Genomic DNA, 17265 nt, shown 5'->3' with positions numbered 1-17265 from the left:
CCGGGAGCCGTTTTCACAATGTCTTTTTCTGTTCACAATCTTGGGATAAAGTACCTGGTTTACTCCCCTGGTTTACTCCCCTGCCAGGAATTCCCCTCTGGGCCTTGAAGAGTCCCTGGTGTACTCTCCTGCCAGGAATCCTTCTCCCAAAGATCCTCTGAGCTTTGAAAATCCCCTGCCCTGCCAGGTATTTACTCTTCCCAAAGGCTCATTGCAGGTCTTCCAAAAATCTTTCAGTTTTCTCTTTCTCTTTTCTAAGTATAACGCAGTTGTGCTCTTCACTGGTTATACTCTACTGACTCCAGGTACACTTGTTCCAACTTCCCCCACAATGGCATCCCATTTTATGAAGGCTTGTTCAAGATGTAATAGCTATCTTCATTGTTAGCATGCATTGGCTTGAGGCAATGCTTGTTCCATTATTCTCTATATTGACTTGTCATATACAGAAGATTTGTAGAATTCTCACCTTGCAATTGTTCATCACAGCATTTACTTGGGGTTCCCCATATCGACATCTCACATAAGGGGACTCATGTAAATTCAATCTTTCTCTTTCATTAACTTGATGCTTATAGTAATTTCCCAACTTAAACACCTGTTGGTATGCCCAGGAGCCGCCAAAGCTTTTGGGCAGACTTACTGGTGTTGGTTGGCGTGCCTGACTCATGGGGTGGGGTTGCAGCATTGTCCGTGCCTTTAGAAAGTGTTCCCAGCCTTTACGATCCTCCCACGGCTCTGTTGACAGGTTCTCTGTCATCTGCCAGTGAAACTGCTGTTTCCCCATGACTGTGACCTCACCAGCCTCTACACACCAGTTCTAAATCTCCCACACAGCTGAATAGAGTTACAACAATTAGTCTGCAGATTGTTGGATCTTCTGCTCCACATTTACTCCTTTCTCCTCTTCTTTGTCCCAGTACTAAGAGATTTATGGGAATTGAAGTTCAAAGAATTGTTACTCCTTTTAAAGCTATTTTGTCCTGGGTTTTTGTTCACATTAAAAACAATACTAGCAGGAGATGGTAAGTGAGCATCACATACCTAAAACGTGGGAACAGTATGTTGTGCAGATTGACAATATGCCACCAGTACTTCAGAAGTTACAGTTTCAAGGGGGTGGGGGTATTGTGTCTCTTCCATTGGAGTCATCACTTCCTCGCGATAGTCGTCCCCTCCCACATGATCCTCCCTCATAATACCACCCCCAGGTTCAGGATCCGGTAGCGGCTGCCTTTCCCTGTCCATGTGGGAGGAGATCATCACTAGGGAATCAGTGATAACTTCATAGGATTCATCATATTCATGAGCCATAGTGCTGCACCTTGCTATCTTTGCTTCTATTGTGTTTTTTCCTCAGGGGTGGGTTCTATGCAGTGTTTTCTATCTAGTTACTCTGCAATATGGTGTTTTTAATTAAGGTATATATTTTTCTAGAACCTTGATATGATATTCCTTTATTTTGGACTGTTATACTTCCCTGTTTGGGTTGCTGCTGGATCACATTCACACCTCTCTTCAGGATATTGCCTTTCCTCTGCAAACATTACCACAAAAGATGAAGGAGGTTTATCCCTTAACTGTGACTATTCTACCTTCATGATTGTGTTGTTTGTAAACCCTTGTGCTCCTGCAGGGAAGAATGTCAATTCCACACATGGATATGGGGCAAAACATTTTGAGGGTGCTGCCATTGTGGCTGCTGCCACCTTCCATGGTTATAGCTGGACTCTGTGCTAATAACTACCTTAGAAAAGGGGTTTTAGACCTCTCTGGTGGTCTCTCCAAACTTTGGGATTGCTAGGGGCATGCACAGAGTGATACAATATTTAACCAACATCTTTTCATTTTAAATGGCATTAACTCTCAGTGTTCAACAGGCCACCAAGAGGATTTGCAGACCACTAGTGGCACACAGACCTGAATGGTCTTGTGAGGGACACCATTGCGGACAATGTGGAAATGTGGAAACTGGACCTGTCCATAGAGGAGAATTTTGACATTTAAAAAAAAAAGAATCACACCATGCATTGTCCTAAAATCACATCTTTAACGTCAATTGCCTTATTTTGCTAGCGATGTATTGATTCATCCCCTTGTTATTCTAAAACACTTTTTAACATAAGTCCTTATCTCACACTTTCTCCAGAGGATTCCCTTGCAAGGTGTACTCAATTTTTCTCTGACAACATTTAGGGAACCTGATGGAACATCCCTGACATTTCTAAATTGCTTAGCATGATATGTCTATTCGGGACACATTTCTACCCACTGACAAGCATAATCACCTTCTTTTTCTAATTTAAAGGAGCCTACCTCTTATACTAATTACCCAAAAGGGTGACAAAGTGACATTCAGGCGCAGACACTGAGGAGGTAGTTACAGTTACTAGGTCCTTCAAGGACTACGTGCAAACCAAAGCCAGAGCTGGATCCATGTTACAGCCACACTACACGCCAAACCCCTCCTGCTAGTGAAGAGGCGGAGGATGGCAAACTCTGAGGAAGTCATTGTTGAGATTTTAATAGTTGCAGATCACTTCTAGGGCACTGCTCAAAGTCAAGCCAGAGCTGGATCCATGCTGCAGCCACATTACACACCAGAACCCCTCCCACTAGTGAAGCGGCAGAGGAAGGCTGACTCTGAGGTAGTCATTGTTGAGATTGTTATAGTTACGAAGCACTTCTATGACACTGCACAAACCAAACCAAAGCTACGCACAGTCAAGCCACACATAAAGCCCCAAACAAAACAATGGATAGTGACTCCAGCCTTAAACCGCAGAAAATGGCTGTGCACATTAATACAAAAACATACGATTACTCTGGACACAATACAGTAATATATTTCATGCACAACCTATACACAACCTTTATAGTTATAATACTACAGATTGGATTCAAACTTTCAGACTCATGTTAATGTACACAACACCCCCATAAACAATTAATTACAGGTTGTATGATGTATTCGATTTTATTTTGTGCAATTATGTAATCAAAAAATGTATATATATAAAACAAATTAATATTACCATTATACATGAAGTCAATTCTAAAATTGCAAGAATTACAACGTTTTACGAAGTACATTAGCTAATGAACACATTCATTGAACAATGAACACCACTCCAATATGTTCTATAAAAATATACAATATGTAAAATACAATATAAAACTAAACACTATGAAATCAAAAAAATTTAAAATGCTCATGAAATCTCTGCGTGGCTTGATGAACACCCAACAAACAACAATAAATTGCTCTGATGGTTATATGTATCACTTATCCGATAACCCATCTAATAATCTTGCAGGTATGTGTTTCTGTCCTGTTGTTGCTTTGAACGCTTGGACATTCATCAGGGGGAATATAAGGGGCCAACTTCTAAGTTAGTGATACGGAATCACCTTACTGAAAACTATTATAAGCTGCTTGGACAATAGAATGGCATAAAACAATCACTTGATTATTTTAGAAATAGTGTATTACAACAAAGTTCCCCAATTAACTTAGGTGAGGGAAATAATGCCTACATACCTCAAAAAAGTATGTATTGACTTTCCAAATGCAGATATTATTTTTATCCGAATTTCATTTTCACCTGGAGATTGCTACTTGTCTATTGCATAATCTGTAATGACAGACATCAGACCTATATCATTGCCTACTCAAAATAGGGGTCGACTTAAGCGACCAATGTGTATGGTGCGGGTATCATATTTCTGATGGGGTAATCGTCTTATCATTTTCAAATGTTCTTACTGCTTGACTTCACTAAAACCGAAAATAAAATGTGCACATTCTATCATCACCCCTCCAAGAACTAACTGGTAAAGCTCGAATGGTGGGTTTTAAAATGAACACTTACTTGGATGGTATATCCGATTAGAGTCTCTTTTGCCCCATTGCCTTAGCTGTTCCATTCGGCCATTACAGATACGTTTGCGTCCTGCATTCTCCTCATTAGGTAGAAATATGAGCGGGAAATGGAAATCACGTCTTGCACCTCAATGGTGCTATCAACTCCGTCCAGAATTGTAGTTCCTTCTTTGCAGTATAAGCTATATATTTTATTCAATTAAATGTTATTGTGAGAAAACCCCAACAGTGACTATAAAAACAAAAACTTACCTGTATAAAATGTCTGAATGTTTTTTCTGTTACGCTATTGCTTTAGCCGTTACTTTCGGCCATTAGAGAAATGCCTGCAACCTGCGTTCTCCTTATCTCATAATAACATTTGTGGAAAACTAAAATGAAGTCTTGCACCAACCTTGAAACACTTGTGTATAGGCGCGTTATAAATGCCATATCATATCATAGGCTGTTGTTTCTTTTGGCAAATAAACTGCAATACTTCTTAAATGATTTGGGCACTTGCAACACCTTTTTGAAACAAGTTCCGCATCAAGAGAACTGACCTTGAGCGCAAACCACTCCCCCGAAACTGATTTCTTAAATTTTACTGTTATTTACAAACTTTGTGGGAAGTTTGAGGGGGTAGGACGTGTTTTGCTGCCAGGGTAACTTTTATAAATTTCAGAAATCAATCCAGAGTGAGCACTAGCGCAACAACAGGGACCAATCCCACATTAATCCAATTCATTGTTTGCCATATCATATCGCATCAGTCAGGAATTGTAGTCCCCTTTTGTATGCTATACGTTTGCTACAAATACATTTTATTCCTCATAAACACAACAAGCTTACACCAATATTTGCACCTATTATTTGTCTCCATGAAAGACCCTTCTTTAATAATGGATACGCATATGGCGATTCAAAACCTAATATTTAGATGACCAGGACACGTTTTATAACTTCTCTGCCTAGATCCGAGTTACTACCATACTTCTCATCTGGAACCCTAAATTATTATTATCTACAGGGATTCGAACTATTGGTGTTACGTACTTGATTTATTCCTTTACTATCAAGGTACTTAGATTCTCCCACCCTGTTGTTGAGTCCTGGCGTGTGCAACTATGTGAATAATGCAAAACTAATTAACGCTTGAAGACTATTTCTAAAAACAGGCAGCTGCATTACCTTAGCCAGAGCGCTGATATTGTCAAGACTGGACTATTGTAACTCTCTGTACCTAGGCAACAGCAGCCATAATGTAAAAAAACGACAAGTGCTCCAGAATGATGCTTTAAGAGCAGCTTTCAATATACCTAAATCTAACCACATTACACCAGCTAGGCAATCAGCCCATTGGCTCTCAATCCAAGATAGAATAGCATTTAAAACCTTATCTATGACGCACAAATGTCTAGCTAACACTGCTCCCAAATATTTTATGAATAAATTCACGGAAAACCAATTGGATAGACCCACACGTTCTGCACAAGCACATCTGATAAAAATCCCTAGATACAAGCTCCAGAAAGCAGGAGGAAAAATTTTCCCAGTTCTAGCTGCCAAACTGTGGAACTCCATGTCCCTCACTATCAGAACTGAACCATCATTTTGGACGTTCAGGAAAATGGGGAAAACAAGTTTTTCACATCAGAGGCCTAAACGCATGAATTGCTTGCTAAATTCAAAGCTCTATCTGGAAAGTAATGTATATTAATGTCACTACATATTGTATTTTGTAACAGCCAGAACTGTATTGTTGATAAATAACCCTGTGCATCGCAACTAAACGTAATGATCTGAAATGTAATGTCAACGTCCTGAAATGTAAACCTGCAATGCGCCCAGATACCCCAAGGTTTGGCGCGCCAATCAAATGAATAAATAAATAAATAAATGGAGCAGTTTACTCTCTCCTTATTTTTGGTTTTTTTGCAGCGTTATCAGATAGTTGTATATTTTGTTGAAGGGTTGTGCTCCGCATATCCAGTAGCACATCCGTTTTTTTTCTTCATTTTTACACATTTATGACAGGCTAATATGGCCCAACAAAATGAGTCACATAATCATAAACATTTTCTGATATCTTTTTGCGGTGTCGAGCTCGCTTCTTCACTGGACCACTGCTTGACTGAACCTGCTTGTATTTCCACCATGAAGATGATTGTGGCCTGACCGAGACTGTACCCACTCTCTATTATGTCAATATGTGGGTGCAGTATATATTTGGCTCTGCATAAAATGTGACCCTAAAATCTCCTGAGTACTCCTTTCTTCTGTCGTCACCATTTATCATTGCCTCCATCTTACAACCACAAAAGAGCGACTCACAGTCCTCCATCACACTTGCACTGCAAAATGTCGACCACAATCTGCTCTTTTATTCTGAGGATCCGGTTCTGCCAGTACTTTTATTTTGAAAAATGTTGATAACTTAATTTTAAAAGTGTGCCATTTCAACAACTTAAACTATTTCTCCAAAATGTTGATAAATATTGTGGCTGAAGGACAACATATTTACTTCATCCAAGGCTGTCAACCACATTAAAGCGACATTCTACTGCAAAGAAATATGGCTCAACAAGAAACACACAACGTTATTTTTGGTAGCCATTTTGTACATTTAAATAATTCAAAATAGTACAGTACCTTGTAAAACGTCATCCCCGATAATGTGTATGTTGTTATCATTGAGCTTCAGCTCTTCCAGTGCTGGCGGTAGATCAGGTGGAATTTGGACCAGCGCGTTCCCATCCAGGTATAAACGTTTCAAGTTCTTTAGTGTCTTGAAAATACATCAGTTATAAATGTATTAGACAAAAGTTTTTTTGTTTTTTTTTAATCACATGCATGGTTTTGTACTGTCTGGTCTAATTGTTCACACAACTTCATTCCCTTTGGTACTTTTGAGAGATATTATACAACATATTATCGCTCTATGCCATCCCACCATATTCTACAATTAATTAATAATTTTGTTGTCATCTGAATACCCATATAATAGATTCATCGGGTCATGGATATGCGTCTTTACTATACCTTTTGTATTTTAGATGTCTCTATTAACACCAATGGTATTGACAAAAAATCAACATATTCCAATTCACTCAAACAAAAACATGAACTAAACAGGAGGCAGAGAGACTAACCGAGATATACCATACGAGGATATGGAAAATAAACAGTACACTGGAGGAATAGTAACAAAAAAGAAAATGGCAGGTTTCTATGCCCACAGGCACTCCAAGTCTTCAAGTGGCATTGATGGCATTGTGGCTGTTGGAGCGCCGGTTGGATTTTGAACCCATGTCTTTCTGAACAGATTCTTGATGCAAGAGCTCTGCTAGCAGCACATGGACTAAAAGCTTTAACATGCAGGAATTCCCATCTTTTGGTCTTACCCACCCCTGCAAGTATCTCCTCTTCGTAGCTATTCTTGCCACTCTGCTGAACAATATTGATGTCATTTGAATCTAAGGCTTATCCATAATGGGGACCCGATTGATCGCGTTAATGGAACCTAGTGAGATGCACTGGGAACTCGACACCAAGCCTCACACCACCTCAGCCTGTCATGCACACGCCTCTCAGTCCCTGTCTCTAGAGTGCTGTCATGGGTGCCCTTAATGCCAAGGCAAGCTTTAAGAGTGTCTTCGTTAAGGAGTTGTTATTGTTCAGCTTACTGTGGAAGGTTTCATATTCTCTCATCATTCTGAGAATAAGACCATTTAACATGAGTGTGCTTATTACTGGAAAACACTTCACATACTTCACTTTTAAAGGTGATATGTGTACCTCTGAATAAGTTGCAGGGTCCATTTGGTACATTTCTCGGCTCTGATGAAGCCACACAGCCCTTGTTAGGAAACCAGTGATTCACAATTGTGTGTATTTATTTATTTATGTATGTATTTATTTATTTATTTATTTATTTATTTATTTATTTATTTGTATTTGATTCTAACTAAGAAAACATTTACAAATCTGAATTTTGAATTTAACATCAAACAAAGCATATTGGTTGTTGGTACTTTTCTATTTGTGCAGCTATCTGTGATAGGTTGTGGGGAAAATGTGTCATCCATTTTAGTAGTTTTGTTAGTATATATTCCTCTTTTTTGGTATCCATTTTTGAAATTATAAAAGCCAACATTTTCTTCAGTTTCATCCTTTTGATCCCAGAACTCTCATGGTGGAGGTGGCAGGAGTGTGACTGGTGTGGAAGTAAGTGTTTATACTATTATTATTATTATTATTATTATTTATTCAGGTTTGTAGAGCGCACGTCAACACGGGGGCATTGTGGCTCTTTTTACAGACATATCTTAGTTGTATATACACGAGTAATACATAATTTACAGGAGCAGGTATGACATTTGTACAAATTTACAGTGCAGTATCTTTACATAAGTTAGGGAGTGTCACATATTATTGTGCAAGGAAGGAGTTCTTAAGTTTCCTACGAAAAATCGGGAGTGAGTTCTCCGCTCTAATATCAGCAGGTAGAGCGTTCCAGGACTTGGCAGCAATGTAGGGGAAGCTTAGGCCACCGGCTTTGGCTTTTTTGATGCTTGGGATATGGAGTAAGTAGGTGTATTGCGTGCTGGTGGGAGGTGAGGAGGAGGGTTTGGAGGTGGTCTCTGATAGGTAGGACGAGGCAGAAAGAAAGAGGCACTTGTGTGTGAGGGTGAGGATTTTGAGTGTGATCGCTCTTTGACCTGGAGCCATTGGGCTAAGTATCTGGCCTGGGAGATATGCTCTCTTCTTGGGATGCTAAGAGCGGCCCGGAGAGCATTGTTCTGTGTGACTTGTAGTGTTGTTTAGGTTTTTTGCTGATGTGCCTGCTAGGAGGGCATTGCAATAGTCCAGTTTGGCTCCAATGGTTGCTCTGGCTATTGAAAGGCAGTTAGGTTTTGAGAGTTATGGCTTGATGGCGTTTATAAGTTTGGTGGTATGCGCAGATGAGGAAGTGATTGCGCTGACTTGTCTGGTCATTGATAGTGAGGAGTCTAGGTAAACTCCCAGTGTCTTGACAGCTGTGGATACGGGGATGATGGAGTTGTCAATGGAGAAGTTGGCGTACAGTTTGCCTAGGGTGCTCTGTTGACCTAGTATCATGATTTCAGTCTTGTCTCCATTAAGGCGGAGGCCATTAACTGCCATCCAAGCTGGTTGATGGAGTAGATCGTGTGGAGTGCCTTGGCGTCTTCGTGGTATGATCCTGAGAGAGGTAGAAGTACTTGTGTGTCATCCGTGTAGTTCGTGTACGTGATACCATGTGAGTCGAGTTTGACAAAGAGAGGCTTAGTGAACAAGTTATAAAGTGTGGGTGCAGTGCAGGGTCCTGGAGGAACCCTGCAATGGATTGTAGTGGGTGTGGCATTAGCAGTGTCCAAGAAGACTTTCATGGCTCTTCCCTCGAGGAAGGAGGTGATCCAGAGAGCTGATTGGCTGAGTGTGTGAGGTGTGAGGTGAGGGTTTTGTGATCAACCAGATCGAATGCGGCTGAGAGATCTAGGAGGAGCAGTAGGGCTGGCTTGCCCTTATCTATGATTTGGGTGATCTGACTCTTCAGATCCACCAGGGCTGTTTTTCGGTGCCATGTCCTTTCCGGAAGCCTGATTGCCTGGTCCCTAGGATGGAGTGGGTTTCCATAAAGTGTTGGATTTGGCAGTGTGCAGCTTTGTCCAGTAATCTTGTGTGTGTTGTATTTACCACTATTATTATTTGGTCATTATGTTTTATTTGATCTTCTTTGATTTTGCAGCATGTATGTAATGTATTTATCAATTTTTAGAAATATAAAATTAGATATGTCAACGAATGACATTTATCTGCAGGCATTTCGTTTTTGTATTTATGTTAGTGAGGTTGAATGGTTTATTTGATTGCATTTTTTGTGATTTTTTTGCACTTTCAGGTATGCAGTACTCTTAGGTGTTTAGTGTGTTTTGTGAGGTAGCTGAATTTATGTTGGTTTGCAAGTTTATTATAGTCATTTAGATTGTGTATTTTATTTTAGCTGTATTGATCTCATCATCCCAGTGGACTTTCACTAGATGTTGTAAAATTAACTCCTGTGAAAGGTCACCCTACATAGTGACACTGTTGAAGATGGAGCAGCTGGCAACATTGGAAAAGTGCAGCTGACACTGCTGCAGAAGTTGAGGCTTTTTTCAGTGTTGGTGATGTTGTACTGGTGGATGCAGGTGCTGGAGGTGGATCTGATTGTTGTGCACGTAATGCATGAGCCTCATGCATTTTTATGTTGTGGTGTTCGTAAGATTTCTGATAGGCATCATCAACATCTTTGCAGTGGATTTGCAGTAGATGGGTTCTCATTATTGATGTTCCTAGTCTTTGTGATAGGACATTGGAAGGGGAACAAAAGAATTGCCACTTATAAAAATAAATAAGGATGGTAGGTAATCTGGTGTTCAGTGATTAACCTCTCTCATTACTTAAATGTGGCACCTCCCTGGGCTAACCATTCGAGGCATCGCCTACACATGACTTGCATCACGGAAATATCAGGACTGGGTAAAATAGGAGGCTGTGCACTTGGCAACGCTGCTGTAGTTGAGGCTTCATTTGCAGTTGGTGATGTTGTTGCACTGGTGGATGTAGGTACTGTAGGTGGTATTGAACTTTGTCTACGCAAGGAGTGGGACCCAAGGATTTTTCTTTTGTGATGTTTGTGTGATTTCCGATCGTCATCATCAACGTTGTCCCAGTGGACTCGCGCTAGATGATTAATCATAATAGATGTTTCCAGGCTTTGAGATGGGACAGTGGAAGGTCAATGGCATAGAGGTTTGTTGCAAAATGTGCAAAGCACTACCTCTGCCTCTTTTCTGAAACAGTGTTCTTTAACTTTAAAGAAGCTCCAACTGTCAGCAGTAGTTTTTATCCAAGTTGCTTTCTTCCTGGGTGGCAATGGATTGGGTACCCAAACAATAACATCATCAAACTGGTGCTCTCGTGGGCGGACATGCTGGAATGTCCAACCGGGGAGGAATACGTAAAATAATAAAAATGACAACACTAAAAAGACAATGGGCCTCATTACGAGTGCGGTGGTAAGGGGTTAACGGCACTGATAGGGATGCTGGTGCCGTTAACCCCTTACTGCCGCATTCCCAGCTGCCCTTAGCGGGAGCCGCTAAGGGACCATGGAGCTAATAATGGGCCCGCTATTTCCGGGCCCATTATTAGCTATTTCCCCATTCCTATTGAGCCCTAAGGGGGCTCGAATGTGAATAGGGAATGGTTTTCAGAATGGGGATTTACCGGGTCCTCCAAGGTTGGAATGACCCGGTAAGTCCCCATAACAAGAACCCGGACACGAGTTTGGAGGCAGCCATGGCGCTAATAGCACCATGGCTGCCTCCAAACTCGTAATGAGGCCCAATGCGTCTATATTGTCAACTATCTATAGCGGTGACCTTTTTTTTTAATGATAGTGCTAGTGTGTGATTGTTTTATATCCCTTGTTCTCCAAGTTGTATTATCTCACCCTGTCCTATTTTTTTGTATGTTTTTTTAATCCAAGTTGGATTTCTTTTCCCAATGACCCAATGATTACTGTGTGGAAAGAGAACAACAGTGTATCATGCACTAATGTTGTATCTTATATAGTGCATGTGATGTACTGCATAGAAAATATGAGGGTCATAAAAACTTGTGTATTTAATTGTGTTTATTATAGTGAGTGTGTCATTGAACTGATTATGTTTTCTTTTTTTTCAGCTAGAAGGATTTTCTTTTTTAAACATAGATGTTTAACCGCAAATACGTTTGAGTCCAATGGGCTGTTGGATGTTGGAGACGCAGTTAACTGCAGCAACAACTGGGATGGGTCCTAGCCGTGGTGTGATGACGACTGTAGCTGAGGCTATAGCTGTAATGTGCAAAAAGTGCATTATTTAGGCACTCTTTTTTTTACTGTGTCTTCTATTGTGATTGGCTGGCGTATTAGGTGCGAAGATACGTAGCTGCATTAAAAATTGTCGACGTCTATTGACTCATTTTGCACGTGTGGGTAACCCCCCCATCCGTTGCTACATGTAGCCGCGCATCCATCCTTAGTAGACACAGCCATAAAACCTGTTTTAAAATATATATATGTATCTACATATATATGGGAAGTAATCGTGAACATATTTATTTAAAAATATGTTAAGTGTAATCTTAAAAACATATTGAAAAACACAACATTGAACTTGTCAAACTAATTAAACACTCTCTGGGGACGTAAGGGCTGATGAGGATGGGATGGGATATGGCCTTAAAAAGCCCAAAAAACAGGTGTTTTTTCAACTCCAACGTCCGCGCAGAGTCTGGATGACCGGGGCAGTCCTGTGATGTTCGCGAACATCTGAGATGTTCGGGGACTTCTATGCCTTTTTCTGCATTACAGGGTTGGTGAAAAGCAGTTTTTGGATGGCTTATAACTTTGGCGCCACTCAATGAAACTGCATGAAATTATGTAATTTCATTCTAGACCTGACTCTGAATAGGTCTGCAAAGTGTGGTGCTGTTTTGCCAAAATGGAACAAAATTTGAGGGTGGGTCCCACAATATTTTAAAGGCTTATATATGTGTGCCATTTGACGAATCGACACACAAGTTCTAAAAGGATTTTAGGCCTAGATTTTAATGTTTTTGCAAAGTTTGGTGGGATTCTGTCCAGAGGGGGCAAAATTAGAGGCGGGGTTTCAACATTGTTAGATGGCTTTTAACTTTGTTGCCACTTGATGAATTTGGACAAAAGTTTTCAGAAAGATTATAGACCCAACCTTGAATGTTTGTGCAAAGTCTGAATGGATTTTATCAAGTGGGGGCTAAGATATATGACTATTTTGTTTACATACATTTCGACAAGGATCTGAAAGAATGGTTTTGCAAATGTGTCCGGGTATTATTTTTTGAAAAGTGTCATAATGTAGGTACAAAAAATAGTGATATACCTTTAGTGATTGAGGTATAGCCTGTGGCCATGGGCAGTGGCCATATTGTCCGGGTACTGGCATGGCGATGTCATCTTTTATGTCCTGGGTGTTAGTCTTAGCAGTGCATGGTTATGGTTGCTTAGTTTACTTACTTTTGATTACTAAGCAAAATATCAATGATATTTGGGATGTCATCTTTGATGTCCTGGGTGTTAGTCTTAGCAGTGCACGGTGGTGGCGTGAGTTATGGTTGCTTAGCTTAGCATAACTGGCAAATTTCAGGGGGTTTTCAATTGTACTTGTAACCATAACGTCCTTTTAACAAGGTTTTTTTACTGAATTTCACAGGTTTTTATGAGTGCAACTTAACCATAATGTCCCTTTAACAAAGATTTTTCAGTGAATTTCATGGGTTTTTATTAGTGCAACTTAACCATAACGTCCTCTTAACAAAGTTTTTTCATTGAAATTCATAGGTTTTTAATTAGTGCAACTTAACCATAACGTCCCTTTAACAAAGTTTTTTCATTGAATTTCATAGGTTTCTATCAGTCCAATTTAACCATAATGTCCCTTTAACAATGTTTTTTCAGTGGATTTCATGGGTTTTTACCACTGCATGCTATTTTCCTACAACTTACTAATATCATACTTACCAAATATAACAATATGTGTGTCCAATTTACAAAGTGTCACCTTAAAACTCTGCCATTTCCCACCTTCTAGAATAATTTTTAACACTTCTATTAACTTTTTGCAACTATTTCAACTAGTTTTGCATCTGTAGATGTCTACAAACATCTGACTTCATTGCGGACCTTCCGGACAGTGCCACATGACCATACGCTGGCGCTCGGCATGATGACGTGTCCGAGAACCCATCCGCACTTCACGATAAGATTCGTCCTTCGCGGACAGTTTGGAACTGCATTTTCTACTGCTCTAGGAACTTTCAACTTCAAAATTTCCCTTGCACACCTCCTACACTTTTTCGTACTCATTACCAATCTAGTACAGAGTACATACTTGGAGGAATTTGATCAAAACTGCTATTTATCTTAAAAATGACATGAGTTATTGCCATCCCTCCGCCCCAAGAGCCACCAGCACCACCAGCTGGAGGACCTTCACAACAAAAAAAAGTGCAGTACTTTCAAAGACAATGAAGAGGACCAAGAAGATGAGGTAGAGAACGTGCCTACTTCTAGCACCAAAGTTGAATCATGGGTGTGCCAGTTCTTTTCTACTGTTGGGAGTGTACCAAAGGCTAAAGCTACCAAAGTGAAATGCACTGATGCAATTTTGTGTTATAAATAAATAAATAAATACATAAGGAGGGCTAAGGACCAATATCGTTCATTGCAGCCCCTGAAATGGGGGATAAAGGCCATTAGCACCCCTGGTTCCCAAGGCGGGAATCCAGGGTGCTAAAACATAGATTTTTCTTCCTATAGCGGGACGCCTATGGCGTCCCACTGTAAGAAAAAAGGAAAATCCTTTTCCAAGACAGCCAACATGGAAAGAGAAGGTGGGGCTCTGTACACAGCCCCTCTTCCCTTCCCATGGCTGCCTGCAAAACCCTATGAACATATTACCACAAGCACTTTTTTTCCCTTTCCAACCTATCCTACCTTAGAATAACTTTACCCGGTCCCAGGTAGACATAGCCACTTTAACACCATTTTTCGTCCCTAGCGGTCATGGCCAGTAGCTAGATTGTCCGCGTCATGAACTTATGCCATGACCCAGACAATCTGGCTATTGCCCACTGCCACAGGCTATACCTCAGTCACCAAAGTTATATGACTATTTTTTGTACCTACATTATTACACTTGTCAAAAAATAAAACACGGGTACATTTGCAAAACCATGCTTTAATGTCCTTGCCAATGCTTCTCATGAGTTTGCTTGAAATCCGCCCATGTTTTATTTTTTTAAATGTGTCAAAATGTATGTACATGCAATAGTCATATAACTTAGCCCCCACTTGACAAAATCCAATCAATCTTTACACATACATTGAAGGTTGGGTCTATAATCTTTCTCAAAACTTTCGTCCACATTCGTCAAATAGCAACAAAGTTATAAGCCATCTAAAAATGTTGAGACCCCCCCTCTAATTTCGTCCCCTCTTGAGAAAATCCCACACACTTTAGAAAACCATTTATATCTAGATCCAAAATCGTTTTGCCAAATCTTGTGCAGATTCATCAAATGACACCACATGTATATGCTAGTACAATATTTTGGGACCACCCCTCTAATTTTGCCCCCTCTTGACAGAATCCCACAAAACTTTGCAAAACCATTCAGGATCGAGAATAAAATTGCAAAACTACATGCAGTTTCATTGAGTGGCGCAAAAGTTATAATCCATCCTAAAACTGCTTTTCCCCAACCCTGTAATGCAGAAATAGGTACATAGGTCCTAGGACATGTGAAGTGTCCGCAAACACCACAGGACTGACCGAGGACATCCAGAGTGTTCACAGACTTTTGGGGGGTGAAACAACCAGTTTTTTTGGCTTCTTATGGCCATATCCAATCCAATCTTCATCCCCAGAGATTGTTTGTTAAGTTTGATAAGTGAAATGCTGTTGTTTTTTATGTTTTCACTGCGCTGTCCGCAGACCCCAAAAAAGTCTGCAAATCCAAGGTGGCGGGCGTTTCAGGAAAACCGAAGCTTATCACTTTTTCTCACCACCCAATCAGCGGCCGCGTCCTGATGTCCGCGGACCACTCAAAAGTCAGCAAAAGTCAGTCCATGGCCCCAACAGGGAAGTGAGTCGGAGCGGACATAGATATCACTATTTTTTTGCCTTATGATTTGGTTGTTTTTAAAAAAAACTACTGGACGGATTTACACCAAATTAACAAAAGCTCACTTTCGGGACCTAGCTGCCGCTTCTGCCGCTGATTTGGTGAAAATCTGTTCAGCGGTTTGGGCTGTAGGCACGACAGAAATGTCTATGGGAAAAAAAATAATTTTGGGAGCCCACCGATAACTTTGCCCCCGGCTTTGACCAAACCTCACCAAACTTTGCAGAACAATTCAGAGTGGGCCATATACTTAGGATTCGTCCAGGGGGAGCAAAGTTATAAGCCACCCCAAAAATGCTCTTCCTATGGGTTTAGCAACTTAACCATAACTACACTACATGGCCACTACCGCAGTCCATGTAATTAAGCTGCATTCACAACAGCAGCCAATGAAATGCTGTGCCCTGTCAGAGGGGTTATAGCCGTGGGTACCACTAATCCAATGGAACGTTGTGTATTTTTGGTGGGAACAGTCACGGCAATAACTATTGCCTTAGCTGCCAGTATAGCAATACCAATTCTTGTGCATTGATCATGATGTTTCATTGATTTTACACTACCCAATTTACATGTGTTTCTGATTCTATGCCCTCATGTGTACCTTTGTGTTGTTTGAATTTTTACACCATGTTAATATGTCTTTTTGGATCTGTAAAAATGTTAATGGTAACCATGGCTACCAGCGGTTGTCCACATCCACAACTATCAGCCCTCCAATAGAACGTCAAGCATTTTGGCGGGCTGATGTAGCCACGACTATGAGCATGTATGCCCTGCCCGCGGTTACAACCTTTTGTATTTTGGTGCAGTAATCATATTATTTTATGGATGTTTTACCACAGTATTTTACATGGCTTTCTGTTTGGATGTTCTCACCTCAAGGCATGCATGATTTAAATCTGAAAACTTAACACATTCAAGATATAGCAAAAATGGAAAACTGTTACATACAATGTAATTACTGTTGTCACCAGTGATGGCATGAGTGATGCAATCTGTGATGTGAATAGTGATCTGATAGAACATGTAATTAGTGATGCCATCATTGTAGTCATAGGCTGCGCAACAGGCAGGGGGCACAAAGTTAAGGTGACTTTAATTGAACAGATATATACAAATATATATCATGGTATGCATGACACGGATAGAAGTCATGTGTAAGCACATAACAGGAGCACGTGATCCGATTGGCTGTCAAAAACAGGCATGAATCTGAGTAACCATTCAGCTTTTGAAGCGATTGGTCATTTCCTTGATGCAACTACGGCCAGGCGCGACTTCTCATTGACTAAGGCGATTGGTCAAAAATTTAGGCGCAAACACGTAATTGCGCTTGTGTGTACCCACGCATACGGAAAACACATTTCGGTTGGCTATATCGCGTTACCGTGGTTATACCCCTCTCCTATGCACCTCTTTACTGTTTTCTGTCATTGCTTTTTCTCTGTTGGTGGATGTACCTTTTTGTAAGCCTTCAGGAACTTTCAAAAAAGACGTACCTTCATGTATCCATTCCTTTTTTTATCTTTCTTCTTCCTATACCTTTGTCCTTTGTCATTTTTTGTTATTTTGGATTGTCATTTTCATGATTTTTAATCTTTGTTATATTAAGTGGCAAAGACATTTTT

At 40.4% G+C, this 17265-nt stretch overlaps 1 protein-coding gene across 3 annotated transcripts in view; it reads right to left on the bottom strand.

The window, feature by feature from the left end:
* ECM2 (extracellular matrix protein 2) overlaps window positions 1–17265 on the bottom strand; it is a 436024-nt gene that overhangs the window by 197683 nt on the left and 221076 nt on the right. For all 3 annotated transcript variants that reach the window (XM_069643868.1, XM_069643867.1, XM_069643869.1), the window contains exon 6: window positions 6515–6650. In XM_069643868.1, the coding sequence (XP_069499969.1) occupies window positions 6515–6650 (136 nt within the window). The remainder of the gene's footprint in view (window positions 1–6514; window positions 6651–17265) is intronic.

The sequence above is a fragment of the Ambystoma mexicanum genome, chromosome 2p (assembly GCF_040938575.1).
Source record: "Ambystoma mexicanum isolate Mex_15411 chromosome 2p, UKY_AmexF1_1, whole genome shotgun sequence".
Taxonomy (NCBI): domain Eukaryota; kingdom Metazoa; phylum Chordata; class Amphibia; order Caudata; family Ambystomatidae; genus Ambystoma; species Ambystoma mexicanum.
Note: the sequence above shows the minus strand (reverse complement) of the source record. Positions and strands in the feature narration are given on the sequence as shown.